A 27,105-nucleotide genomic window follows, 5' to 3' on the forward strand; every position below is an offset into this window, starting at 1 on the left:
GCCGTAGATGATGGGGTTGATCGCGGAGTTCAGGATGACAAAGGCTAGCATCGTTGGATCCACGTTGCCGCAATCTTCCTTGCAGGACACTTCGATGGCTATTGCCGTGCACCACGGCAGCCACCCCACTAAAAAGGCGACGGTGATGATGAGAATGGTGACGGCTGATCTTCTGCTGGTACTCGGCGGAGCCTGGACTGCGGCTTCTTGTCGTCTGATGTCGCTAACCTGCTGCCACAGGCATCGGAACACGCCGAGGTTGAAGACCATGATCGCCAACATCGGGATGAAGACGAGAATCAGGATCAGGACCAGATAGCTAGGCTGACTGCCTCCGCCAAACTGGATACATCCTAGATCGGAGGGATAGTTACAGCTCCATCCAAACGTAGGCAGCAACGCCAAGATACTGCTCCACATCCAGACGATGATGATGACGATCTTGCATCTATCGTTGGTGATGTTGTTCTCGTAAGTCATGCCGTGGACAATGAACCAGTAGCGCTCAGCCGTTAGAGCCAACAGACTGTAGGCGGAGGACAGCACAGAGAGGAAGAGAGAAGTGAAGAGGACCCGGACAAAAGTAATAGGAAGATAAATTTCAGCTTTCGCGTAAAAATATGTGATGGAACACGTCAGAAGGAAGCTCACCCCGGCTACAATGTCGCTTGCTGCCAGGTTGGCCATCAGTATGTAGACTGGCTTGCTGTGCAGCGATTCATACTTAATGATAGCGGCTAAGGGTAGGCTATTCCCAACAACACACCAAAGTGCCAAACCGTTGAAAATAAGCAACACCCAAATATACCGAAAGCGACTCCAAAGAGGGGGCCTTTCTGAAATTTCAATCTTATCTAGTGAGGCTGAAGTGACGTTTTCTTCTGCCTTCGATGTGTTGATAGCGCCAAATGAGCTGCAGTTCGTCGATGGGTCCTCCCATGTCTCTGGACCATAGACACTGTCCGTACTGTTGCTGGGTTCAGTTGTAGAGTTCATGTTGCGTTGAGGTGCCGAAGTTGTAGAGTTCAGGTTGGGTTGAGGTGCCGAAATTGTAGAGTTCAGGTTGGGTTCAGGAGTCAAAGTTGTAGAGTTCAAGTTGAGTTGAGGAGCCGAAGTTGTAGAGTTCAGGATAGGTTGAGGTGCCGAAGTTGTAGAGTTCAGGTTGGGTTGAGGTGCCGAAGTTGTCCCAATGCTGCAGCTTGCAGCGAAGACAAGCATCAGAGCTATCTTGATAGACAGTCGTTCGAGCATCATCTTTCAATGTACTGTCAGAGTGGTTATGATGACGATGTTAGGATGTCGTCACTAAGCGTCCAAGGAAACTGTAAGCTTAGATCGTTGAAGGACTTCGATACACGGTCTATCGTCGCGGAGAAAACGTTGAGGACGTCGGTGAAGAAAAACTGAAAACTCTCTGTATTTTGTAGATGGGCGCTCCCACACCTGAGTGGGGTCCAAGCCTGTGTGTGCTAAACGATATCAGCTAGGATTCGAATGCAACGAATGTCTATTGAAAATTTGCATGTAGATCCTTTCCTGGATATAATCTTAGCTTTTTGCCAGGTGTTTGAAATACGTAATAACTCAACTTCAGGGCTAAAGTTCAATGGAAGCAAATCCCTTTAATTCCCAAACAGATGTTGAACGGAAAAGCGCTTTCAGTTGGCTCTTTCTTCTGAAACGCAACCTCCCAAATGCTATTATTCTTCATCCCATCATCTACTTCAAAGTTATCACTATAACAACCAACTGTTGTAGCGTAACTGCGAAGCTTGCGTGTTATGCCGAAGGGCGGTTATACCGGCTATATAGATACAGTTTTTCCAGGGCTTTGTGAAAGATATAAAACCAAATCTTATATGTTTTAAAGAAGAAATAATCCAACAGGTAACAAAAAACCTTGCTAAAAGTGGCTGTTCACTTGGTGCACTCAAAGTATTTCCGCCGGGTTCTTTACGTGCTCGTAGGTCTTAACGCTTACGTATATCTCTTGCCGTAAGTCTTTTTGATGATAAATCCATGATTTATGTGATATACCATTCAAAGATCATTGATTCTACTTGAAAACTGATGTTATTTAAAATTTCAACATTTAATTCACAAAGGTAGAAAAACCAAAAATGACACACGTTAACTCAAATGGAAACTGGTTTTGACTCTCTGTATTGTCGAGCAATTCTTTCCTAGATATGAAATACTCCGTATGTATAGAATACATAGATGACATGAGCTACACTGTGGGATCATTAAGCACCGAAGAATACAATGTACAACCTGTTACATTTTCGGGAAAACCACATACACCTTTGCCTCATATGTAAAGCTACATCACAGGCAACTGGTTTTGACTCGATGTAGTGCCAAACAGTTCTCTCCTAGACAGGAAAGTTTGAGTTTGAGTTAACTCAAGTTACTGATCTATTAAACTACTCCGCATGTATAGAATTTATAGATATACATCAGTTACACAATAACATTATCAAACCTTGCAGAATACAATGCACAACATGTTACATCTTCGGTAAAACTACATCACACTTTTGCCTCACTTAAAACGTTACATGACAAGGTTCACATCCCGAAACCTTTCAGGTAAGGAACTGTTTGTTGTGATAGAAGAATCCCAATCTCAATGCTACAAGTGCAGTGCGGTGTAATCTTTAACATGATAGAGGTGTGGCTCTCCTCAAACACGAGGCCTTGAATAGATAGATTACTAGATAACACAACAATATGCATGAAACAAACACTGTGAGCAAAGAAAGACAGGCATTTAGCTTTTCTGTACATTTTTGCGTCCGAAGGCTTTACTGTTTGATATGATTTTCTCACATACATGTAGGGGCAAACATTTCATAACAACGTGATTTCCTTCAATTTTCTTGTCTTGAAAGCATCCAAACGTATTCATTCATGGTAGTAATGTAGTTGTCATTACTGTAATCATTTCAATAAAAGGATCTCGACAATAATTTTGGAACCATTTTGGAGAAGACAATCCTCATAAACGCATGGATTTAGTGCCTGGATTTAACTCACTTAGCCATGGGTAAGAAAGGTTCTATATTATATCCTCACCTTGTCTACATTTTTCTTTAAGTCATCTGATGAGGTCGACTAAAGTCCAAAATATCTAACTGTTTAATTGTCATCCCGCCATTTTACCTTTGGTGTTGGTTGTCCTTGTTTTGTTCATCATGGTAGTGTCTTCTTCACGATTATTTTGAATGTTTCTGATCTCTTTGTCCCTGTTGAAGTCGTTTGTATAGTCCAGTGAGGCAGACCACATACATTTGTACTCAAGCGCAAAAGTTGCAATTTTAACGTCCCGGTTCGTACAGCGTTTCAATGTTGTTGTCTTTAATGTGGGAGATGTAAATACAGTTACGGCGCGGCCGACGAAGAGACGTTTCACGTTGCTGACTATGGGGCAGTCCACAAACTTTAAAAACGAAAGTTCCTATTGCCACGTCTCATAATCCTGGTTGCTACGTGGTCACAATGTAGAATATGTGCCCAGACAGTTTCTAAGGGCTCCATGCGATCATGGGTCCGCCGACGAAGACTCGCTTCACGTTGCGGCGGATTTCCTCCAGACGGAAGCCGTAGATGACGGGATTGATCGCGGAGTTCAGGATGACAAAGGCTAGCATCGTTGAATCCGCGTTGTCGCAATCTTCGTTACAGACCACTTCTTTGGTCAATACCGTGCACCACGGCAGCCACCCTACCAGAAACACAACGGTGATGATGAGAATGGTGATGGCCGATTTTCTGCTGGTACTCGGCGGGGCCTGGACTGCGGCTTCTTGTCGCCTGATGTCGCTAACCTGCTGCCACAGGCACCGGAACACGCCGAGGTTGAAGAACATGATCGCCAACATCGGGATGAAGACGAGAATCAGGATCAGGACCAGGTAGCTATTCGAAGTGCCTCCGCCATATTTGGAACATCCTATGTCGGAGGGATAGTTACAGCTCCATCCAAACGCAGGCAGCAACGCCAAGATGCTGCTCCACATCCAGACGATGATGATGACGATCTTGCATCTATCGTTGGTGATGTTGATCTCGTAAGTCATGCCGTGGACGATGAACCAGTAGCGCTCTGCCGTTAGAGCCAGCAGACTGTAGGCGGAGGACAGAGCCGAGAGGAGGGTAGAGGTGAAGAGGACCCGGACGACAGGTATGGGAGGAGGGATTTCAGCTGTGCGGTAAAAGTAGAGGGTAAATCCCGTCGAAAGAAAGCACACCCCGGCTACAATGTCGCTTGCTGCCAGGTTGGCCATCAGTATGTAGACTGGTTTGTGCAGTGCTTCATACTTAATGATAGCGGCTAAGGGTAGGCTATTCCCAACAACAGACCAAAGTGACAAACCGTTGAAAATGAGCAACACCCAACTATACCGAAAGCGACTCCAAACAGGAGGCCTTTCTGAAATTTCAATGTTATCTAGTGAGACTGAACTGACGTTTTCTTCTACCTTCGATGTGTTGATAGCGCCAAATGAGCTGCAGTTCGTCGATAGGTCCTCCCAAGTTTCTGAACCATAGACACTGTCCGTACTGTTGCTGGGTTCAGCTGTAGAGTTCAGGTTGGGTTGAGGTGCCGAAGTTGTAGAGTTTAGGTTGGGTTGAGGAGCCGAAGTTGTAGAGTTCAGGTTGGGTTGAGGTGCCGAAGTTGTAGAGTTCAGGTTGGGTTGAGGTGCCGAAGTTGAAGAGTTCAGGTTGGGTTGAGGTGCCGAAGTTGTAGAGTTCAGGTTGGGTTGAGGTGCCGAAGTTGTAGAGTTCAGGTTGGGTTGAGGTGCCGAAGTTGTAGAGTTCAGGTTGGGTTGAGGAGCCGAAGTTGTAGAGCTCAGGTTGAGTTGAGGAGCCGAAGTTGTAGAGTTCAGGTTGGGTTGAGGTGCCGAAGTTGTAGAGTTAAGGTCGGGTTGAGGTGCCGAAGTATTCCCAAAGCTGCAGCAAGCAACGCCAACGAAGACAAGCATCAGAGCTGTCTTGATATTCAGTTGTTCTGGCGCCATAATTAAATGTACTGTCAGAGTAGTTATGAGGACGATGTTAGGATGTCGTCACGTAGCGTCCAAGGAAACTGTTAGTTAAGATCGTTGAAGAATATCGATGCACGGTCTATCGTCGAGCAGAAAACGGTTCAGATGTCACTGAAGCAAGACCAAAGCTCTCTGTATACGTACATCGGTGCTCCCGTCCAAGCTTTTGTGCTAAATGATATCAGGATTCTAATGCAACGAATGTCTATTGAATGTTTGCATGTACATTCTTTCCTGAATATAATCTTAGCTTTTAGCCAGGTGTAGGAAATACGCAATAGCTGAAGTTCAGGGCTCAATTTCAATGGAAGCAAAATCCCTATAATTCCCAAGCATATGTCAAACGGCAAAACGCTTTCTGTTGGCTTATTATTCTGAAACGCAACCTCCCCAGTGCTATGTTTCTTTATCCCATTATCTGCTTAAAGGTTATCACTATAACAACCAACTTGCGTGTTACACCGAAGGGCAGTTATACCGGCTATTCAGATACAGTTTTTCCAGGGCTTTGTGAAAGATATAAAACCAAATCTTATATTTTTGAAAGAAGAAAATTAAGATACAACGTTGTTTCGATAAAGGACCTCTGCTCTGACCACGTTTACGTTTATGTATAATGTATACACTTGTATTCTCTGCATAATCAAGGTCTTTTTCGTATAGATGGAATATAGCACAATGTTCCTTTTCTCGTTTACTTCATGTAACCTAATTCATTAGGCCATGTTGGGCATGAGTATGCAATAAAGTTCATTGTCATTGTCATTGTATAACGTATTAGTTCTGCATGTATGTTTTAGCATGTTGTGTATTTCATCTGCTGGATAAAACACATTGTGAGTGCCATAAATGGCCTTATCAAATGAAATGAGTCATAACATTTTCTTCTGAGGATTCGTTTATTGTCAGCTCAATATTAGCTGAACGAACAAAACTTTGACACAATGTAGGCGAAACCTTTTGCTTAAAAGTATCAAAAGTCCATATAAATGATATATTAATAATACTAGTCTTTATTGCATGTTCCTGCCCAGATGGGCTAAATGCACAGATGACCACACATGGTCTATAAGAAGCAAAGTACATAACAAGAATTGATACAATTCTACATTATAATATAGTAAACTAAAAATTAAACAAACGGTGGACTATTGCTAAACTGACATTGGTCACCTAATACATGTAATAGTTTCTTCTCTCTTTTTGAAACATTTTGAAACATGACTACATACTCTATCCATTATGTGCTCATTCGTACTTGACATAAGGTATATGAGAATGTCCTGCTTTGACATTTTTTTGTACATTTCTTGTCTAATCCTATTGTCTTAAATAGCAATTGCCGCTCATCATCATATAAGGAACAGTCGAGTAAAAAATGGGTTTCATCTTCCACATATAAATGGTCACAGAATTCGCATGTTTTATTATTCAGAGGGGTACGGTTATGCAGCCTGCCAGATTCTATGTGTAGGGAATGGTCACTGATGCCAAGTTTACACATCGCTCACCGATGTTCGAAGTTTGCAATGTGTAGATATGTTTCTCTTTCATAGATCTTTTTGAATGTTTTATAAGTCCTTGATAATACCTGGGCAACACGTAGGCGTCTGATACATCTGGGATCAACAAAACGCTTATGGCACATCAGTGCGAGTTCTAGTAGTTACATAACATCAAGTAAGGCCACAGCAAGTAATTTTTATGGATGACATCAGCGCGCTCATTAATATTCGCCTGATTTCGAAAAAAAAACACAAGGAATTTAATTGCCCTCCGACGGTGGTCAACATGCCAAAAATTGGCAAATATGTCGTAAACGTTGACAGTCTAAGGTGTTTCATTGCATATGAATATCCAGTGTAGTTCCTGCCCATGATGAAATGATCATGACAAGCTAAGCTGTTTTCTGCATTTGACATTATATAATGTCCTTGGTCCTAGTTAATTGAGCTGTATACACATCTTCAAGGACAGTTTGATGTTGACAGTCTAAGGTGTTTCATTGCATATGAATACCCAGTGTAGTTCCTGCCCATGATGGTATAACAAGCTGTTTTCTGCATTTGTTCTAGTAAGGACATTATATAATGTCCTTGGTTCTATTTAATTGTGCTGTATACACAGGGTGTTTCATTGCATATGAATACCCAGTGTAGTTGCTTCAGATGATGGTAGAACACGCTCTTTTCTGCATTTGTTGTAGTTAGTCTATTGAGATGTATACACATCTACTAGGACATGTTTACTGTTGAATCAAGGAGGTCTTATATTATATTTGAAACTTCATTCGTTGAATACAGGAATAAATGATATCATATTTTGTCGCCTCAATTGTTTAACAAGATGTATGATCTCAAAATGAGAAATTATAGGAATCTTTTTGTTGTTGTTGCCTGCCTTGTTTTTTTCCACCCCATCTCATTAGTTTTGGGGTCTACGGAGGATGTCATCCATAAGATTTACTTGCTGTGGCCTAACATTAGTTTGGGCATTTAGGATGATTAGAAGCCGCAAAAGTTGTACTATTACAGCAAGGTTACCATTATTACATTTTTCTCCCCTAAAACAAATCAATGGCCACTTTCCACCACCGATGCCAATTTTGGGTACGTGTCAAGAGCGCCACTAAGCGGATTGAAATATTTGGCACCTTAGGAATATTGCCAATACAATTTCATGTTAGACATCCAAGCAGCGAATCAGATAAATGCATCAAGTTGACCAGAAACGCCATGCTAGGGGCACATTGGTTGGTTTTTCAAAGTTGTATTGACCAATCAGCATGTAGCAATGTCTGCTGTGCGGGAATACTGATTATTATCCGTATGTACATACTAATTGACTGCTGATTGGCCAAAGTCAATGGAAAAAAACACCCTTTAGATGAAACCCATTGGACATGCAATTTGGCCATTCAGCAACCAATCAATATCTAGCTCAGAGGTACTGACGGGAAACATATTGTCATGTACCCGAAGATCAAACGTTGGTCAACATTGATTGGTTGATATTTTCTATTGGACCAATCAACATGCTTGTACAATAAATACTAACACTTTATTCAGCTGTATAGTAGGGGCATCTTTAAACCACAGAGAGTCATAGAAGAAACTCGGAAGTTGCTTAACGTTGTATTTGGATAACCTTGGGAAACGTTTGAAATGGCAAACAAGCTACATTTGCAACATAATGAAAGACTTCATACTATCCCTAAAAACGCGGTTTATTGCCATAGAGCCGACTGCTACAATGAGGTTGTAGAAAACAACGTAGACCGTCAAATTGTCAAATTTCGGTCTTTTCGGGAATTGGGAAATCGCAAAAAGGTCCGTAAAGGGGTTTGGTTTCTTGTGGCTGTTTTGATACTCAATTCCACATCTAAGAGCAATATTATGATAGAAGTATAACAGACATGAAAAAAATCAACGATTGAAAAGTTTGGCCACAAAATACAAGTTTTGAAAGAAATCTAAAAGCGATTGTTTCTACATAGCGTGTCTGTGCGCAAATCTAAAGAAATAGAGGCATATTCACACTTATGAAACCAAACAATCTAAACATTCACCAATATTCAAACAACACGAAGTATTCATACGACAATCCTTGATGTTTTAAAATGTACAAAAAAAAAATCCTCCCAAAACTTAAAAGATCACATTGAAGTCTTACAGGGTGGTAGCTCTAGAAAATACCAAAAGGAAAGCGCTAAAATTTACACGTAGTTAGGGTTGAGGGGGAGGGGGGATGGCAAATAGGTATGGCTATGACATGACTCACGCACACTGTGTCAAAGTTATTTCAAGGTTAATCTTATATATATCGTGATCACATTGAAGTCTCCGAAGATGTTAGCTCTAGAAAATGTTAAAGAAAGGTGCTAAAATGTACATGTAGTTAGCGTTGAGGGGGAGGGGGCAAATAGGTATTGCCATGACATCGCTCACGTACACTGTGTCAAGGTTATTTCAAGGTTAATTCTATATATATTATGATCACATTGGAGTCTACGAAGATGGTAGCTCTAGAAAATGTTACTTAAGGAAGGTGTTAAAATGTACACGTATTTAGGGTTGAGGGGGAGGGGGGCAGGTATGGCCATTGACTCACGTACACTGTGACGTCAAGGTTATTTCAAGGTTAATTCTATATATATATTATGTTAAGTCAACAGTCTGTACGCGCGTCATAACTATAATTATAAGTCGTCACAGCATCACATATACATGTGCAGCTGTAGATTTTCCCGCGCAAAAGTATAAAACCCCCGTATTCCTCCTGACTACCGCAGACGACATTTCTGTCAGACGGATAACGTTCCATAGCAACCGACTGTACCATGAAGTTCTTCATCGTTGCGATCGTGTTGGCCGTTCTGGCAAACGCCGAGGCAAGTTCTTTACAAAACTCCTTGATACTTTCATACGAGTTTTACGGAATTCATACGATTCACTATCTGAGAAACATGCGAATTTAACGGAATTCATACGAGTTTTACTAATAGTAAGAATCGTACGCATTCCGTAGAACTCGTATGAATTCCATAGAATTCGTATGTTATTTAGCAGTGGATCAAAAGTATACGACTTCTATAAAACTCGTGTGAATTCCATAGAATTCGTATGAATACCTTGTTGTATATGTTTAAAAACGGTTCTAAAAACATAAGATATCTGTTAGATCTACTTTAACTATCATCGACACTTCATCCACATATTGCAGTTTTGGAAAGCTGTTATTATGAAATATTTGATTTCTTTTTCACCATTATGAGTTGTGGATAACGATTTTATTTATCTTTTACAAATAGGCCGCTCCGAGGTTCAAGCCCAAGATGGCTCCTCAACCCCGCATGTAAGTAAAAGTATAACCATATGTGTCCATATGTTAGCACTATTAGTGCGTTTGTTGACTATCTAAGGGCCCTGTCACACTTGTGCGTATATGCAAGTCCGCATGAGTCGCGTATTAACAAGTTTTTGTTTTAGGTTAACTTTGCAGCCGAAGAAGTCATTTCTTTGGTTCGATAACTAGGCTGCACAACGGTGGGTCAAAGTAGAAAACAACTTCTCCCCTGCAAACTTTACATAAACCAAAAAAAAAATGTTCATGCGCAACTCATGCGCACTTGCATATACGCGCAAGTGTGACAGGGCTTTTAGGTCGAAGAGATATCGTTTTCGGGTCCTGGGGCCATCCTATGACTGCATGAAGGAGTATACATGTACCTACACTTATATGTCCATATGCAATCGCTACTTAATTGAGAGGCTGTCGTCTGATTTGGGTGGGTAGGGTGTTCGTGTTTTGTTTTACAATCGGTTCATATCTAAAAGATGAAAAAAAATTGAAGAAAAAAAATGAAAAAGATTGATAATCCTCCACGTATTAACATTACTTCACCGAACATATTTCTAGATAATGTTATATTTTTCTTTGTCATTTGTTGTACCATGCAATAGTCCGGCATTAAATTTAAGTAGAAGTAAAACTTTATTTTTTATTAAAAAAGAGGAAAAAAAAAACACAAACTTTAAGCTTAATCATCCCGCATGTATTAACATTACGTCATTTCTAAATGTGTAACCTTTTTTGTGATTTGTTGTTCCTGTAGCACCTGTGATCTTCTGAGCTTCTCCATTGCTGGAGTCAGCTTCGGCGACTCCGCATGCGCAGCTCACTGCCTCGTTCTGGGCTATTCGGGCGGATACTGCAATAACAACAACGTAAGTGTGGTATGACTTTTTCTCTGGTGGTCGCTATTATTAAGAAGAACGCAGTATCTTTTGAATTGTTCTTGTGAATATACGTGCAGGAATTAAAGGAAAATATGCAAAAAAAATAATAATTTTTTACTATTGTAATAAAATGAAACCTTTTTTTTTATAACATTAATTTCTTTTCCGCCCTCCTCAGGTGTGCAACTGCCGCTAGAAGATGAGTGATCAAAGCGCCGTTGTCATGGAGACCGCCTGTCAACACAAATAATTATCATAAGTTGTGATCTGAACATCTGAATAAAAGTGCCCTCAATCGCGCTCGAGTGATGTTATTTTGGGGTTATAGAGGAAGAAAGTGTCAAGAAACCGATGTATTTTCAAGCTCAGATGGCCGTAGTTAGATAATACACCAATCGGCAACGCTCCTGGGGCGCTGCAAAAAAGTGTCGTAGGCGCTCATCTAGTGGGGCCTAACTAGTAGTGATGATGCAATAACAATGCACTAAGCGGCAATAGGCTTGTTTGATTATTTCAATATTTTTAGAATGACGTCCTTCGAAGTCCTTATGAGAGAAGGTTGTATTTGCTCTAGTATTTGGCCAACTTCGCTATAAATAATCAACGGAAAACATCCTACCGGTGCACCTTCTTTGATCTACACACAGGCTAAGTGACATTATTTGCAGGGCACGCGCGTTGTCATCAAAGTCGTTCACAACCTTTGTACCCCTTTTTGAGTAACATTCGGTGCTACTTTTAAAGTAAACATTATATAACGCTCCGGCCGAATATCAAGAACCTTTGATATCAGTTTTGTGAACTGGGTTATATGTCATACCTGAGCGGCGATGACGTTCGATAGGGGTGTTCCAGACCGGGTGATATTTCGGGTTATCACATGTTGTTGTTTTTTTATCACACGGGCTTCCATAGAATATTTTGAAGGCGCTTCGAAAGCGTTGGGCCGCTATCGAAAATTTGAATACCGGATTCGGACGTTGAAACTGCTGTTTTTACAGTTTTAGGACAACAGCTTTTCTCAGCTTCTGGCACATTTTAAATTGAAATCTGTGTTTTCTCGGGTGGTTATGGCATGAATGCGGCCGTTGGGCGATCCTACCCGCGGTCGGGCTGGTACCTCGGGCGATACAGCATACACCGTGTTGTATCTTATACACACGAGCCACTCAGAGCTATAGAGCACTTTCAAACATTCCATAACTGGTGAAAGAACGAATACATTTCCTCATCGATATCAACAACGTCAAATGGCATTTCACTGACCTAGATTAGATATAAACGGTAGAAAATTAAATTTTAATGACACAACATTTGGCAACGCTCCTGAGGCGTCACAAAAAATATCAAGGTTAACGTGGGCTGATGCGATACATATTTATACCAATCGACGACATACTGTTTAAACAAGGAGTCTCTATCCTTGGGTAATAAAAGTATTTTATTTGTTTTACCTTCGCATGTAGGGGGTCCCAAATAAAACGATCATTATATTTAGCATGTCACCCATGACTCACTTCCTTGGAGAGGAAGGTTATCTTTGCCCTAATACGATATTTGGTCAAATTTGCTCTTGTTATCAAACATGCTACCGGTTGCAACAGGAGTTACATGTACGTGGTACCGATAGAATCGTCATAACCACGTGTATTTATCTAACATACGTCAATAGCTTCATAAGTTTGGATATTATGACATCCAGTGACCTTGCCACTGGGGGTAAATTTGGCGCTTGGAGAAATATTGTTTTTCGCCCAATAAGGCCATGTTGATTTGATTATAAGGATTTCATTCTCTACACACCCCAAACGTTTTGCAAAAAAACGTTGCCTTAGTTTTGAAATCTAAGTGCTCAGAAAGGCGGAAGAAACGACTAAACACACAGAGTATAGTATACCGAACAATAGATTCTCCATTTTTTTTTTACATATCTGGCTTTGGAATTGTCTTTGGCAATCTTCGACATTTGGATCAGTTTTCTGGTATTTTCTCTGCAATTTGTGTGTGTGTGGGGGGGGGGGCGGTGGGTGCTCCTTTAACATTAACCATCGTGTTACATAAATTCGCCACTTTGCAAAAACAGTGGGTTTGAGATCTCTCTAGTGCAGCACCCCCATGTATGCACAGTTTAGATATTCCGGGGTGCATTATACTGGGCGACGTTGGGTTGGAGATCTGTTTGGATATACAGGAGTACATTATATTGGGGAACGTTGTGTTGGAGATCTGTTTGGACTATGGACGTATCTCTTTAGGGTGCACGTGGCAGAATTATGTACCCTGGTGGAATTATGTTAGCAGATGTTATATAAAAGACACCGTCCTTGAAAACAGACATATCGAGGTTATACATAGTATGTCAATAAATGATACGTATTGGCTGAATCATAATTCCGGTCCAGGTGTAACTTTTCCCGCGCAAATAGTATAAGAAGAACGCGCGTACACCGATCTCTGCAGACGACATTTCTGACACTGACACACGGACACGTTCCGAGCTGACCTACTGAAACATGAAGTTCCTCATCTTTGCGATCGTGCTGGCCGTTCTGGCTAATGCCGAGGTGAGTTCTTTGCTGGGACACCCCTATGTTCCAACACCCCTATGTTCCGACACCCCTATGTTCCAACACGCTATTTTCCGACGCCCCTTTGTTCCAACACCCCTATATATTTTCCGTCACTCCTATGTTTCAACACCCCTATATTCTGACACCCCTATGTTCCGACACCCCTATGTTCCAACACCTCTGTGTTCCACCACCCCTATGTTCCAACACGCTATTTTCCAACACCCCTAAGTCCCGACACCACTTTGTTCCAACACCCCTATATATGTTCCGTTACTCCTATGTTTCAACGCCCCTGTATTCTGACACCACTATGTTCCAACACCCCTATTTTCCAACACCTCTATGTTCCAACACCCCTATGTTCCGACACCCCAATGTTCCAACATCCCTATATTCCAACACCCCTATATTCCGAAACCCCTATGTTCCAACACCCATATGTTCCGACACCCCTATGATCCGACACCCTTATGTTCCGAAACCCCTATGTTCCAACACCCCTATGTTCCAACACCCCTATATTCCAACACCCTACGTTCCAACACCCCTATCTTCCGACACCCCGATGTTCCAAAATCCCTCAGTGCAGCCCAACATCCCTATGTTCCAGCACCCCCTATGTTCCGACACCCCTATGTTCCAACACCCCTATGTTCTGACAGTGATATTAAATAATCTACTTTTTTTTTTACCAACAGGCCGCCCCGAGGTTGAAGCCCAAGGTGGCTCCCCAGCCCCGCATGTAAGTTGACCTTCATACTCTGTTAATGATTTTGTACCGGTGCCCGTAAGTGGCGTAGTCCCGGCCGGGCCCCGACCGGTTCACCTCCGACGGGGGTACTGTTTTTTTGGCTGTGAATGTGTGTTCGCACCTATAACTCGAGACCCTTTTGATAGACTTGTATGAGTTTTACTATGCGCGTTGTTATTGAGGTCTCTAAAAAACATGGCGATTTCAAGGCCCCCTAGCAGGATTTGCAGGCACTGCAGCATTGTAGGCCGACACCCCCTTACTGAAAGTAGCATTGTATCGACCATGGACAGCAAGTAAGAAGGGAAGGAGAGGATCCTTATGATTAACATCTGTGTGGCTAGGGCTATGGCACCGAGAAATTGACAAAAACTCTCTATCTTTTGTAATTTGTTGTTGTTGTTGTTGTCCCTGTAGCACCTGCGATCTTCTGAGCTTCACCATCGCAGGAGCCAACTTCGGCGACTCCGCATGCGCAGCCCACTGCCTCATTCTGGGTTACAGAGGCGGATACTGCAACGGCCAAAACGTAAGTGTGGGAGTTTTTGATTGGCTGTTGTGTTTAGTTGGGTGTATGGGTCTGTTTGGGTGAGCGTATGGGTGGGTTGATGGCTGTATGAATGCTGCAACGGCCAAAACGGAAGTTCCGGGAGTTTGTGAAAGACTAGCACTGACTGTTGGGGTGTGTGCACGTGGGTGTTTTTTTGTGATTGGGTGGGTGGGTGTATGGGTTTGTCTGTATGTGTGTTTGGATGGGCCAATGGGTGGGTCGATGCTTGTATGGGTGGGTTTGTAGGTTTGTTTGTGGGTGATTGGGTGGGTGTTTTGGTGCGTGTGTGGGTGTATTTGGGGATGTTTGGGTGGGGGCAGGCAATATTGCATGTCACCGACAAACCCACCCATACACTCACTCATATATTTACCAACCCGCCCATACGCCCCCCCCCCAACAAAACAACACACACAAATACTTGAGCATGAATACGCTAACATAATGACTAGTTCTGTAAGATGTAAAGTGTGCGATGTTCCTTGCTATAATGGGAAGTGTTGTGTTTTTTACGGTGTTTTGTGAATTTCTGACACCAAGTATTACAAAATATGAAAAATGAATATATTTCTTGTATGAATATCTAATTATTTGTTCATACTATTCCTTCCTTCCTTAGGTGTGCACCTGCCGCTAGAAGATGAGTCATCAAAGTGACGTTGTCATGGAGACCGTCTGTCAACAAAAACAAGTCTTGATTCACAATCCGAATAAATGATTCTTAAATCATTTATGCGTTTTTATTGACTATGTGCATGGAGACTTTGTTTTCGGTTTGTATATGTGTGTATGTGTGTGTGTGTGTGTGCGTGTGTGTGTGTGTGTGTGTGTGTGTGTGTGTGTGTGTGTGTGTGTGTGTGTGTGTGTGTGTGTTTGTGTTGGTGTTTGTCCAGCGTAACTATTCGACAACACTGTCAGAAGAGTGTCAGGGAGTGAGTGGTAAGATGGGTCACCGCAAAGGTCAGATTAGTCGGAGTGGCAGGATATACAGTTCAGAGGTTGTACAATAATTCGACACAATAGCCCAGGTCATGAGGTCAAAGGAAGAGACTACTGATTCGCGGGGGTGTCCTTTGTGGTTTGTTTGTCTGTGTTTTCGCTATATCTCCATTTTTCATGGAGATGATAATGAATGAATGAACGAATGAATGAATGAATGAATGAATGATCTTTATTGTACATTCGTGCCCCGTGTCCATTAATATAGGACGTCTAACATAAACCTAGCTAACATGTAAGTGTCTGTGACATATACAGCAAAATATATACAGTACATGGGTTAAACATACATGGTAGACGAAAGTGATAAGCTAAGCTAATCCAGTAGAGTCAACGTCTTCTTCTTTGTACATGTGTAGATGTATGAACAGATCATGTTTCTTATATAAGGGTTGCCTAGACGCAACAAAAATATGAATTTTTCCGTTGCGTTTAGATATTATATGGGATTTTTTTAATTGATACATTTGAAAATAACATTCCTTTGTCGTGAAGTCTTTAATCTAAAATGAAGTGCCATTCATTTTCAATTTGATTTAGCTTACAATATTGGCAAAGTCTATGTTCTTTATTGCATATTTCTGCCCAAAAGGACTAAATGCACAGATTACCACACATGGAATATATAATGTACCGCGGAAAGATAAATGTCAAAGGCTGAATTGAAAAGGATTGAATGACCAAATTGACTCAGTACAACGATTTAAGTTATAGTCAACCCAGTTTACAATTTAAAAAGTTTGTCTACTGATAACAATCATTAAAAGTACTATGCATTACCAAACAATATCAGACACTTGTTGAGCTGATTACCATAACACGTTTTTCTGGTTTCTTACATCCAAGATGGCTGCCAGGGAGTGTGTCCGGTGACCTCAATACCTTTGACTCGATAAACTCGAGCTCAATCATTTTGTAAACTCCAAGCGTATTTTTGAAGGATTTTAATCTCAAGATTAAGTATCAAAACGGTAAGGATTTTGAACAGTTACTTACTAATAGTGAAAGATCTAGATTGACGACTGTACGTAGAAGAAAAAACCGTCACTATACAGATAGCTTGTAAATACGGGAGCTTAATGTTAGCATTTGCGTTAGTACAGGTTTTGATCCGTATATTTGGAGCTTGGGGGTTTAGCAGTGTTACGAGTTATACAGTTGCTTTTCTTACCGTATTTATAGTAAAGGTTATGTTATAATTCGATGCTTTCAACAAGAAGATCGTATCTTGGAAGGATGTGTCATGCAATCCTTCAGTCTCGTGTATTGGGGAGTTTCTGGGTTGAAAGTTATTTGCACTTTTTTGAGAAGAGTAGGGCTTGGTTAAAAACGTTAGGGGTGGACGGAGAAGCCGTATTGCACTGTTTAAAGTGCATAGAACAAAACTTCATTACGACTGCTTTACTTGACGAATGTTGTATTTGTTTGTCTTGGGCGGAGGGACATGTTTGTTTCCAGGTCGCAAAAGACAGTATTCATCCGCGACCCACTAAATGAAGCGGGGGCATAAAGTAGTGCTGAAAAAATTGTATAATTAGTGAGGAAAATTTACATACTGATTATGCTAAATGACATGAACTTTACACCCTGTCTGCAGTTACTTACTTATTCATTAATCTTTAGCTAGGGTGGTCCCCTCAGTTAACCGAGTGATTGGTTTCCATGGGAGCCCTTACAAAAGTAGTTTGGGTCTTTGATATAATATTTCTTTTTTTCTTTCAGAAAGAAAAACAATTCCTTTCTTATCCACAAGCACACTTCCTACAATGCGGATTCAGAGTGTGTTTGTGAGAGGGGTACCGATACTGGGATTGCTACTTGTACTGCTGTTTATAAGAAGTGTAAGTATTTACAGGTTTGCGATAGCAAAACCTATATTGGTTTAGGTCCCGTCCATGGGCGCCGCCATTTTTCTCTCGATCATGCTAAGGGAGTGGTGCATTATGGGAAGGGCTATCGCCATTTTGATGTGTAAATATTGACGTGGAATGTTATTAGCGCGTTGTTGTTTTCTTTATTTGCAACATAGTTCGTTACCGATTGTTTGTAACTATATCTAACTCATAAGATATACATAACACCCTCCAGATTATTTTTGGAAAAAAAGTTGCACTTTGGACTAATGCTTATAGCCTTTGACAGCTTATACTTACTGAGCTGATATTTTAATATTTTGTAAACAACTTCCTTGTTGTCTTTCTTGACCCTAATTAATGTTTATACCATTGTTTTTTCCAACATAGTTTGTTACTCATTGTTTAAGTTAACTATGTCTAAATCCATGTTGATTCAATTATATGGATGACATCCGCGCGCATCAATTTGTGTCCTTTAAAAAAAAGTTTCCGACTATACGACAAATCGTACAAAGCAGCTTCAAACTGAGCAAATGTGGGGTCGTGTGGCGTAACGGCAGGGTGTTCGGCCCAGAACCAAGAGGTCCCGAGTTCGAATCCCCCTTGCTCCACCGATGTTGTGCCTTTCCCTTGGGAAAGGCACTTTACACGACTTCCTCACTTCGTCCTGGTATAAAAAAAATGGGTATGTTGTTATCTGTACATGACGCTATTAATATATGTTATAAAAACTTGAGTGCAGTGCCATGTCGTCATTGTCTGTCAAAAACAGAAGTAAAACAAACAAACAAAAACTGAGCAAATATATGCTGCAAATTGCAACAAAAACATCGGATACGAAAACGGTCAAAGAATGCCCAAAGCACTTCCAAAATCAAAGAAGAAGATGTAAAAAAAAATAAAAAAAGTTGAATCTTTTGTTCTGTATAGTGATTTGTTCAATATCCCTGACGACTTAGATTTCATAATGAAAGCAATATTATAAGCTCTTTTTTTTTGTCAAACTTTTTTCGCTCGCTTACAAGTTTTTTTTTACCTATGGGATGTCATCAATATAATCGAACCAACATGGCCTAATTCATAAAGTATACATTATTACAAATAAATATAATGAATTTATTGCACAACAATTGTACAAGGTACATGTACAAAGTATGGCATCCACTGGTACATATAGATAATATTCTATTAGGCTAATCAATCCATCTAATGCATGCATTTCTTGTGCCTTATTTAAAAGCAGAATGCCTTGTCACTGAGTGGCTAAAGAACTAAAATAAAAACAAAATGGATTGACTTATTCTCTATTTAGCACATGCACAACTAACTTCCAAAACAAGTTCCAGCCGAATTCATAGTATATTAACTTAAAGTCTATTCGTGACTCAAACTATGTACCGCCATTTTGTTTCTTTCACAGAAACCCACGATCCTTCACGGTGATATAAACAAAATGCTTCCCAATCAGATTGGACCACGAATAACGCAACAGCAAGACAGGATTAAAGATGGCGACGCTATCCTCAGCGGGAATGGCCAACCAACCATCTCCAAAGAAATTAACCAAGTGTTAGTAAACCGGATGCCCCCGAACAAAGATGGCCGACAAGACATGATTAAAGATGGCAACGCTGCCTCCAGCGCAAATGGCCAATCAATCATCGTAGAAGAAGAGGACAAAGCGTTACCCAATCAGAATCCCCCACGCAAAGATGTACGGCAAGAGAAGGGCACAGACGATAACGCTGCCTCCAATGCAAATGAGCAACCAATCACCAAAGAAAAGGGAAAGGCGTTACCCAATCAGAGCCTTCCAAACAAGGATGAAAGTCATAAAGATGAAACAAGGATGGAAGTCAAAAGTATAAATGACAACGCTGCTTCCAGTGCAAATGTCCAACCAGTCGTCTCGAAAGAAAAGGACACAGTACTACCCAATCAGAAACCCCCAAACAACGATGGAGGGCAGGAAAATGTGCTTATCCCCAAAGAAAAGGACGAAGTGTTACCCAATCAGAACCCTCCACAGAAAGATGGACGGCGAAACATAGTTTCAGGTGAAAACGCTGCCTCCGGTAGCGGCCCAACCGCCTCTGAGAAAACAGGTGCGCACATTTTCAACCGTAGGCCAATATACGAAGTAGGAGACGAACTGTTGATTAAAATAGTTGCTAGAGATGCATTTTCTCGTCCGAAAACTACCGGCGGAGACTATTTTACCACTCAACTGTTCAGCACATCTCCTATTCAGGCTAGCACCGCTGGTAAAATCACAGATTACGGCAACGGGACCTACATCGCCCGCTTTGTCCTCGGTTGGCCTGGCTTGGTGACTGCCCAAGTCCGATTGATCCACTCCAGCGAAGCAGTCAACATCCTCAAGAAAAGTCGAAGCCACAAGATAAGACGTTTTTACTCCTGTTCCTTCTTCGATGCGACGTCGAACAATACCGAGTGGACTAGCTGCACTTTTAACCAAAACGAGAAGGCGGACTATAGTAGGAACATTTGTGATTTTTCGGAACCTGTTATAAACGTTACGTGGTATTGTCATAAACCGAAGAATGCTCCATGTGAGGCTCCGATCGAGTGCAGACAGGACAGGAACAAGTCTCTTGGAGTCGAAGACGTCTTCACAAAAGAGGAGAAGGCTTTTCTTGAAGGGTATACATATGTCCTTGCTTTGAAATACCAACAGAATAGTACTTTATATCGTTTTTATCTTTTTGAAGGTCCCCTTGTTGCCATAGCGGTCAACGCATTTGGGCCTTGATCATTGTAGAAGCAACAAGCTCTTTTTGAATTATTCTCTTTCAAAGTCTGAAGGATAACCTGCTCCTGCAGTTTAAAAAAGTCACTAGGGGGCCCAAATCCATACCACTTACTCTCTGTTCAAAGAGCTGTCTACCACTCAAAAATCAGTCCCATAGCATGTCCAGAATATGATATATCAAAACAGGAAGTTCTGCTGCAGTACCGTAAGAAGCTGCTAGGGGGGCCAAAATCTATTTTTTTTCAGGTCTTATCAAAATCTACAAACATACCAAATACCAAATTGAAGACAATCCACCCAGGTATTCTCCACACACACACACACACACACACACACATACGCACACACACACACACACACACACACACACACACACACACACACACCATACATACATACATACACACAAACTCTACCCTATGCATAACCTTCTCGGCGAAGGTAATAGACTGGCATGACATGGAATTGAACTACCTTTGACAACAAAACATAGAAGCCACACAAGTAAAAGAAAACACGGACTAAACATTTAGCTACTATGATATTCTCACTGTCTCGACATTTTCATACCTTCCTGGCTCTCTTTAATAATGTCTTCCTATGTTTCTTAAAATCAAAGAATCAGACTTAAAAGGTCTCAGAATTTGCTCTTGAACTGTGAGACAATCAATAACATTAGATGACAGGTAGCACTATTTACAGATCTTAAAATGGCATCGTGTGGCGCAATCGGTGCGATGTTTTGCCCAGAACTGAGAGGTCCCGGGTTCGAAACCACTGCTATGCCCCGATATTGTGCCGTTCGGAAAGGCACTAGCGTTACACGACATTCCTCACTCCGCCCAGGTGTGAATGAGTACTTGACTGCGGTTGGGGAAGGTCGTATTGAGGTCACTTGCTGGCGCCGAATGGCAGCCTCCCAGACCCTTGCGACAGTTTCACAAAGTGCAAGTGTGGAGCAAATATGTATCCGTTGTGTATTATGTGATTGTAAACCCTGCAGCAATTCAGCACTGGCTGCCATTGCATGGGTAATTTCTGACCAATAAACCAATAAATGATACATATTAAATCTATTTTCTCTCCTATTAAAGGGACAGAGTGGAGGTTCAAGCAAACATCAGTGTGATTGTCAAAGAAAGAGGTAATTAATACTTTTGAAAAAATATTTTCTTGAAACATTATATACATATCTTTAGCCCAGTCATATGGATATTCTTTTTATCGTTATTATTTCCAGCTCAATCTCGCTTTTTTTTATCCCTAGCCAATCTAGAATGTAAATAGTATATTGTTTTGAATGTGATTTGAAAAGTGCAAATCATTTGACATTGTAGCATTACAACGGTGATACAATTCAGATAGCATCAACATATGACTTTACCTCTTTTACGTACTTTTTTGTACTTTTTCGTCCTTTTTCGTCCCTTTTCGTCCTTTTTCGTCCTTTTTTTGTACTTTTTCGTGCTTTTTAATACTTTTTAGTACCAAGCGATATCTAATGACCAGAAAATAAAAGAAAAGAAAAGCACTGAAAGACAATTTGTAGACAAAACAGTATTGATGCGTAAGAAAGAAAGAAATTAACTATATAGGCTTGTACAAAACCTATTTCCCTATTTCATACACTAAAGCACGGTAGAAAAATTCATTTTCTTAATGCAACTAGACAAACTTTATTTAGATCGAGAAACATATCTGTTCTTTTATATCTACTATAACGTTAACTGACAAGTAGGGAGAAGTCGAATTTATCTAATGATAGTTAGCAAAACCTGTTCTGTTTTTGTTGCAAGGATGGGGGCCGCCTTGTTGGATGTGACCATTTTATTTGGAGGGGTGTTTTTTGGGTCGCTAATGTTGGGTGTGACCATTTTGACGGAGGGCTTTTTTTCTAGTTTCATTTTGTATCTGTTGATTGTATCTGTTTAACATGTTTTGTTGTGACCTGTACTTAGCCCAGTGTGGCAAAAATGTACAATAAAGGTCTTCATTCATTATGAAACACATGGACAATATGTATTTTTGTACTAAATATTTTTTGTTTCAATGTTAATTTCAGATAAAGGGACAGAGCGTAAAGTCCTACTAAAATGTGGACCCCGTCTTCCCGAACCGGCATCAGAAGGGTACTGGTACAACGCGTTACGGCACATGGTATTCGCTCCGCTGCCGAGTTCAGCATGGGTTCGACCGAGAATCAGCCATTCGCTGTCTTCGTAACAAAACCATCTACCTCCAGGGGGACTCAACTCTTCGCCAATGGTACAGCGAGCTCGCAAAAACAATCAACATCGAAGACAATCCGAACATGGATTTCCTCGGCCCAACCGTGACCACCAACAAATCCAACAACATAAACATTCATTTTAGGTTCCACCATTTTCCGATCAGCGGCCCTCCCCCACGGCCTATGAACGTATTCAGTTTCACGGCAAACGAAATAAGGAATACAGTTGGAGGTCCAGACGTTGTGTTTGTATTAGGTTTATGGGGGCATTTTAGCGGAGAGCCTGACGAAACGTTTCGTTCACGACTGTACGGTATCCGCCATGCGATTGAACATCACCATAGCAAGTATCCTGGTACTAAATTCTTTGTACGCTCAAGTAACACTCGTGGCCATGTTACGTTCTCTCATCTTCGAGACAACAGCAACTGGTACGCATATCAACTGTTGTTAGAGACTAGAGACATCCTTGGCGACTTGAATGTAATAATCCTTGATGTTTGGGATATGTCTTTAAGCCAGTGGCATGAACATAGTGTACATCCTCACATTGATGTTGTCATGAATCACTTAGATATGTTTTATTCCTATATATGTCCACAGTAATAAAATACATAGTAGTGCTTTGAAGGAATAACAATTGCTTTGTAAAGCATGGATGTGTCGTATAATAATAAGAAGAAGAAGGATAAAGATAATACTAAAAGTGATAGTAATAATAATGATGATAATGATGATGATGATAATGATGATGATGATAACGATAATGATAATAATAATAATAGTAATAGTCTTTATTGCATATTTCTGCCCAGAAGTGCTAAATGCACAGATGATCACACGTGGTCTATAAGAAGCATTATGCAAAACATAAATTGATAAAATGCTACATTCTAACATTGAAAACTAAAAAAAACAGACAAAATGTGGACTATTGCTAAACTAATGTTCATCACCTAGTAGTTTCTTCTCTCTTTTAGAAACATTTGGAAACATGACTACATACTTTGTCCATTATGTGTTCGTTCTTATATGACATCAGGTATATAAAAGTGTCCTGCTTTGACATTTTTTTACCTTCTTTGTCTAATTCTATTGTCTTAAACAGCGATTGGCGCTCATCTTTATATAAAGAACAATCGAGTAAAAAAAGGGTTTCATTTTCAACATATGAATGGTCACAGAATTCGCATGTTCTATTATTCAGAGGGGTTCGGTTATGCCTGCCAGATTCTATGTGCAGGGAGTGGTCACTGATGCGAAGTTTACACATCGCTCTGCGATGTTCAAAGTTTGCAATGTTTAAATATGTTTCTCTTTCATAAATCTCTTTGAATGTTTTGTAAGTCTTTAATTTGTTGCCTCGGTTTTCTCTCCCTCCTTTTACATGTAATTCTGAGTTGAATTTTTGGATGAAAATATCCTTCAATCTTTGTTTTAGCTCATTTAAATGAGAATGTGGGCTAGAGGGACCGTTTATGTACATGTAGGCAAAACCAGACTCCTCTAACATTTTTCTTACATTAGATAACCAGCAGGGTGTTTTTCAGTGATCTAGATCTTTTTGTACCATGTAGGCTTTGTATTGAAGACCACCTGTTTGCAACGGAAAACGTCCCAGTTCCGCACCACATGCAAAGTTACTGGCGTTCCTCCGAACACCAAGGACATATTTACAGAATTTCAAATGTACAGTTTCTATCGGGGATTTGTCATTCATATTACTGTTGCACCAGACTTCAGATCCATACAATAATGTCGGTACAATACATGTGTCAAACAGTTTACAATGTAGTGATACAGAAGATCTAGTCTCTCCAACAGTACTTCTGATGTTATACATTATATTTTGTAGATTTTTCGTGGCAGCGCTAAATGTACATCCTGCTGTAAACATAACTCCTAAGTAACAATATGATGGCACTATCTCTATCTCTTTCTTACATAGTGAAAAACGTGTTAAGGGCCTTTCCCAAGGGCACAACGTAGGGGCGCAAGTTTGGACATGTCTCTGGGCACAACCCGGGATTAGATCTCATTGTTTGACAGCCGCGCGCTCTACCACTTACGCCACACGACGCCATTCTTAGTAAAGTAAGCTTCTATAGATAGAGAGATATGAAAAAAAAAAAAACTATAGCCCTAGCACTGTTTCAAAAAGTGGTAAGGGGGGATACAAGTCGCCGCCCTTGACAAACAGAAATATTGAGGTCATAGTATGTCAATAGATGATACGCTTTGGCTGAATCATAATTCCGGTCCAGGTGTAACTTTTCCCGCGCAAATGGTATATTAAGAACGCACGTACACGTATCGACCTCTGCATACGATAATTCTGACACGAACACACGGACACGTTCTGAACTGACCCACCGAACCATGAAGTTCCTCATCGTTGCGATCGTGCTGGCCGTTTTGGCTAATGCTGAGGTGAGTTCTTTGCTGGGACACCCCTATGTTCCGACACCCCTATGTTCCACCCCTATGTTCCAATACGCTATTTTCCAACACCCCTAAGTCCCGACACCCCTTTGTTCTTTGCAAATCTAGTTAGATAAGTTAGGAAAGGAAAGGAAAGTGATCTCGATCCAATTTAGCTCACTGAAGAGCTAATCTTCCACTGTTCGTGAGAGACAAGACAGACGCTATATATAGTATTTACAGGTTCATTTTACCTGGGAAATTCCCCTAGCTCTTTTCGACAAGCTCAATGAACAGTGGATCACGGATTAAGTCCCGTCCTAAGGACTGCAACCCTTTCCGGTAGCGTGCTTGTCTGTTGTGCCCTTTGGAAAGTCTTGTTTCATGTTACAGCTGATACTAAAAAATCTACTTCATTTTACCAACAGGCCGCCCCGAGGTTCAAGCCCAAGATGGCTCCCCAGCCCCGCATGTAAGTTGACTTATATACTCGGTGTTGAAAGCATGTTATATGTAGATACAGACAGAATACAATAAACAAAATATATACACTGATGTCCTACATTATTTGTTCAGCGAATATTATATTTTCACCAGTTTTGGGTATTTGTTTCTCATATTTTTGCTGTAATTTGTTGTTGTTGTTGTTGTTGTCCCTGTAGCACCTGCGATCTTCTGAGCTTCAGCTTCGCAGGAGCTAGTTTCGGCGACTCCGCATGCGCAGCTCACTGTCTCATTCTGGGCTACAGAGGTGGATACTGCAACGGCCAGAACGTAAGTGTGGGAGTTTGTGATTGGCTGTTGTGTGTAGTTGGGTGTATGGGTCTGTTTGTGTGAGCGTATGTTTGGGTTGATGGCTCTATGGGTGAGTGTATGGGTCGGTTTGTAGGTTTATTTGTGGGTGATTGGGTGGGTATTTGGGTGCTTTAATGTTTGGGGGGGATGGGTGTGTTCGGGTGTTTGGGTTGGGGCAGGCAATAGAGCCTGTCACCTACAAACCCACCCATGCACTCACCCATACACTCACAAAACCACCCATACACCCCCAAACAAACCCATACACTCAAACATTTGTGGATGAATACTGTAATATGTAAAATGTACGGTATTCCCTGTTATCATAGGAAACACTGTGTGTTGTACGGTATTCATGTGAATTTTTATACACAAAGTGTTACAAAGTATGAAAAATTAATATAGCTCTTGTATGGTATGAATATCTAATTATCTATTCATAGTTTTCCTTCCTTCCTCAGGTGTGCACCTGCCGCTAGAAGATGAGTCATCAAAGTGACGTTGTCATGGAGAACGTCTGTCAACAAAAACAAGTCTTGATTCGAAATCCTAATAAAGGATTCTTCAATCATGCATGTGTTTCTATTGACTCTGTGTACGGAGTATTTGTTTTCTGTTTGTGTGTTTGTTCCCCACCCCCGAACTCCAATACCGGCAACTTTAATCATTTCTGGCCGCAAAACCGTTTTTAAAAGGAATTCACTGACTGCGTCATTTGATGGAAGCCCATGTCTCAACTTGACATTCGGTATGATTTTCGCGATGCCCCGCCTTCCTGATGACTTAAGTGGGTGAATTAAGCTTAAATCTAAGTGCTTTAAGCCTTCTTAAGGTGAAACTTAGTTTTCTGACTTTTGGTTCATCGCTCCTTAACGTCGTGGTCTTTTTTTTCTTTTGATGGCGTGAAGTGATAGCCTACTAGGCGCGCTACACATCTCGGCCGCACTTCTTTAAACTGCCCGCTTCTAGCTCTGATGATATGCTCCAGGTTGTGCTTTGGACTGTGTCGGAATGCATTATTTTACACCATTTGGGGAGCATAGTGCTGCTTAAGGGGCCTTTACGGCGAAGTAGTGAAGAGTTTGATGTCGGACGCGTTGGATTCGGAATGTGCGACCTGTGGTTTACCAGTCTATACCAAAATTGGTAAGTTTTAAAATATGATATCCAAGTATCAATATTACAACTAATGCAATGTACAAAAAAGATGCAGCAATTTAGAGCTTCGTTGACCGATCCCATAGTCTCCGCCCTCCTCTGTCAGAGCGTAGAAATGCAAAATAAAAACATAGAAAGGCAAATACTTGACGGTCATGCTGCCACTTCCTCATTGGTCGATTCTCTAATTATCAGGTAATCATTGGCTAA

At 41.0% G+C, this 27,105-nt stretch overlaps 2 protein-coding genes across 5 annotated transcripts; both read left to right on the forward strand.

The window, feature by feature from the left end:
• Positions 1–9,315: 9,315 nt before the first annotated feature.
• Positions 9,316–26,310, forward strand: LOC136425779 (defensin, isoforms B and C-like). 4 transcript variants are annotated; one of them, XM_066414728.1, is made up of 4 exons: positions 9,316–9,441; positions 25,371–25,414; positions 25,605–25,716; positions 26,199–26,310. In XM_066414728.1, exons 1-4 carry the CDS (start codon positions 9,391–9,393, stop codon positions 26,214–26,216), a joined length of 225 nt encoding a protein of 74 aa, XP_066270825.1. In that variant the 5' UTR covers positions 9,316–9,390; the 3' UTR covers positions 26,217–26,310. The 4 variants fall into 4 exon arrangements, with proteins under 4 accessions (XP_066270825.1, XP_066270824.1, XP_066270822.1 ...); XM_066414727.1 differs by lacking the exon at positions 9,316–9,441 and adding an exon at positions 13,229–13,353; XM_066414725.1 differs by lacking the exons at positions 9,316–9,441; positions 25,371–25,414; positions 25,605–25,716; positions 26,199–26,310 and adding exons at positions 13,232–13,353; positions 14,061–14,104; positions 14,531–14,642; positions 15,283–15,392.
• LOC136425795 (uncharacterized) lies at positions 16,514–22,514 on the forward strand. Its single transcript, XM_066414740.1, has 5 exons — positions 16,514–16,633; positions 17,385–17,503; positions 18,939–20,182; positions 21,386–21,435; positions 22,354–22,514. The coding sequence occupies exons 2-5, from the start codon at positions 17,429–17,431 to the stop codon at positions 22,512–22,514; spliced, it is 1,530 nt and encodes a 509-aa protein (XP_066270837.1). The 5' UTR covers positions 16,514–16,633; positions 17,385–17,428.
• Positions 26,311–27,105: the final 795 nt, after the last annotated feature.

Source organism: Branchiostoma lanceolatum, chromosome 19, assembly GCF_035083965.1.
Source record: "Branchiostoma lanceolatum isolate klBraLanc5 chromosome 19, klBraLanc5.hap2, whole genome shotgun sequence".
Lineage (NCBI taxonomy): Eukaryota > Metazoa > Chordata > Leptocardii > Amphioxiformes > Branchiostomatidae > Branchiostoma > Branchiostoma lanceolatum.

What these genes read in the sequence shown, in the direction of transcription:
- LOC136425779 (XM_066414728.1), top strand. Translation starts at nt 9,391, where the DNA reads ATGAAGTTCTTCATCGTTGCGATCGTGTTGGCCGTTCTGGCAAACGCC. An exon ending in CCGTTCTGGCAAACGCCGAG is followed by an intron (nt 9,442 to 25,370) that starts GCAAGTTCTTTA and finishes TTTTACCAACAG; the next exon opens with GCCGCCCCGAGGTTCAAGCC. An exon ending in ATGGCTCCCCAGCCCCGCAT is followed by an intron (nt 25,415 to 25,604) that starts GTAAGTTGACTT and finishes TTGTCCCTGTAG; the next exon opens with CACCTGCGATCTTCTGAGCT.
- LOC136425795 (XM_066414740.1), top strand. Translation starts at nt 17,429, where the DNA reads ATGCGGATTCAGAGTGTGTTTGTGAGAGGGGTACCGATACTGGGATTG. An exon ending in GAGAAGGCTTTTCTTGAAGG is followed by an intron (nt 20,183 to 21,385) that starts GTATACATATGT and finishes CTCCTATTAAAG; the next exon opens with GGACAGAGTGGAGGTTCAAG. An exon ending in TGTGATTGTCAAAGAAAGAG is followed by an intron (nt 21,436 to 22,353) that starts GTAATTAATACT and finishes TGTTAATTTCAG; the next exon opens with ATAAAGGGACAGAGCGTAAA.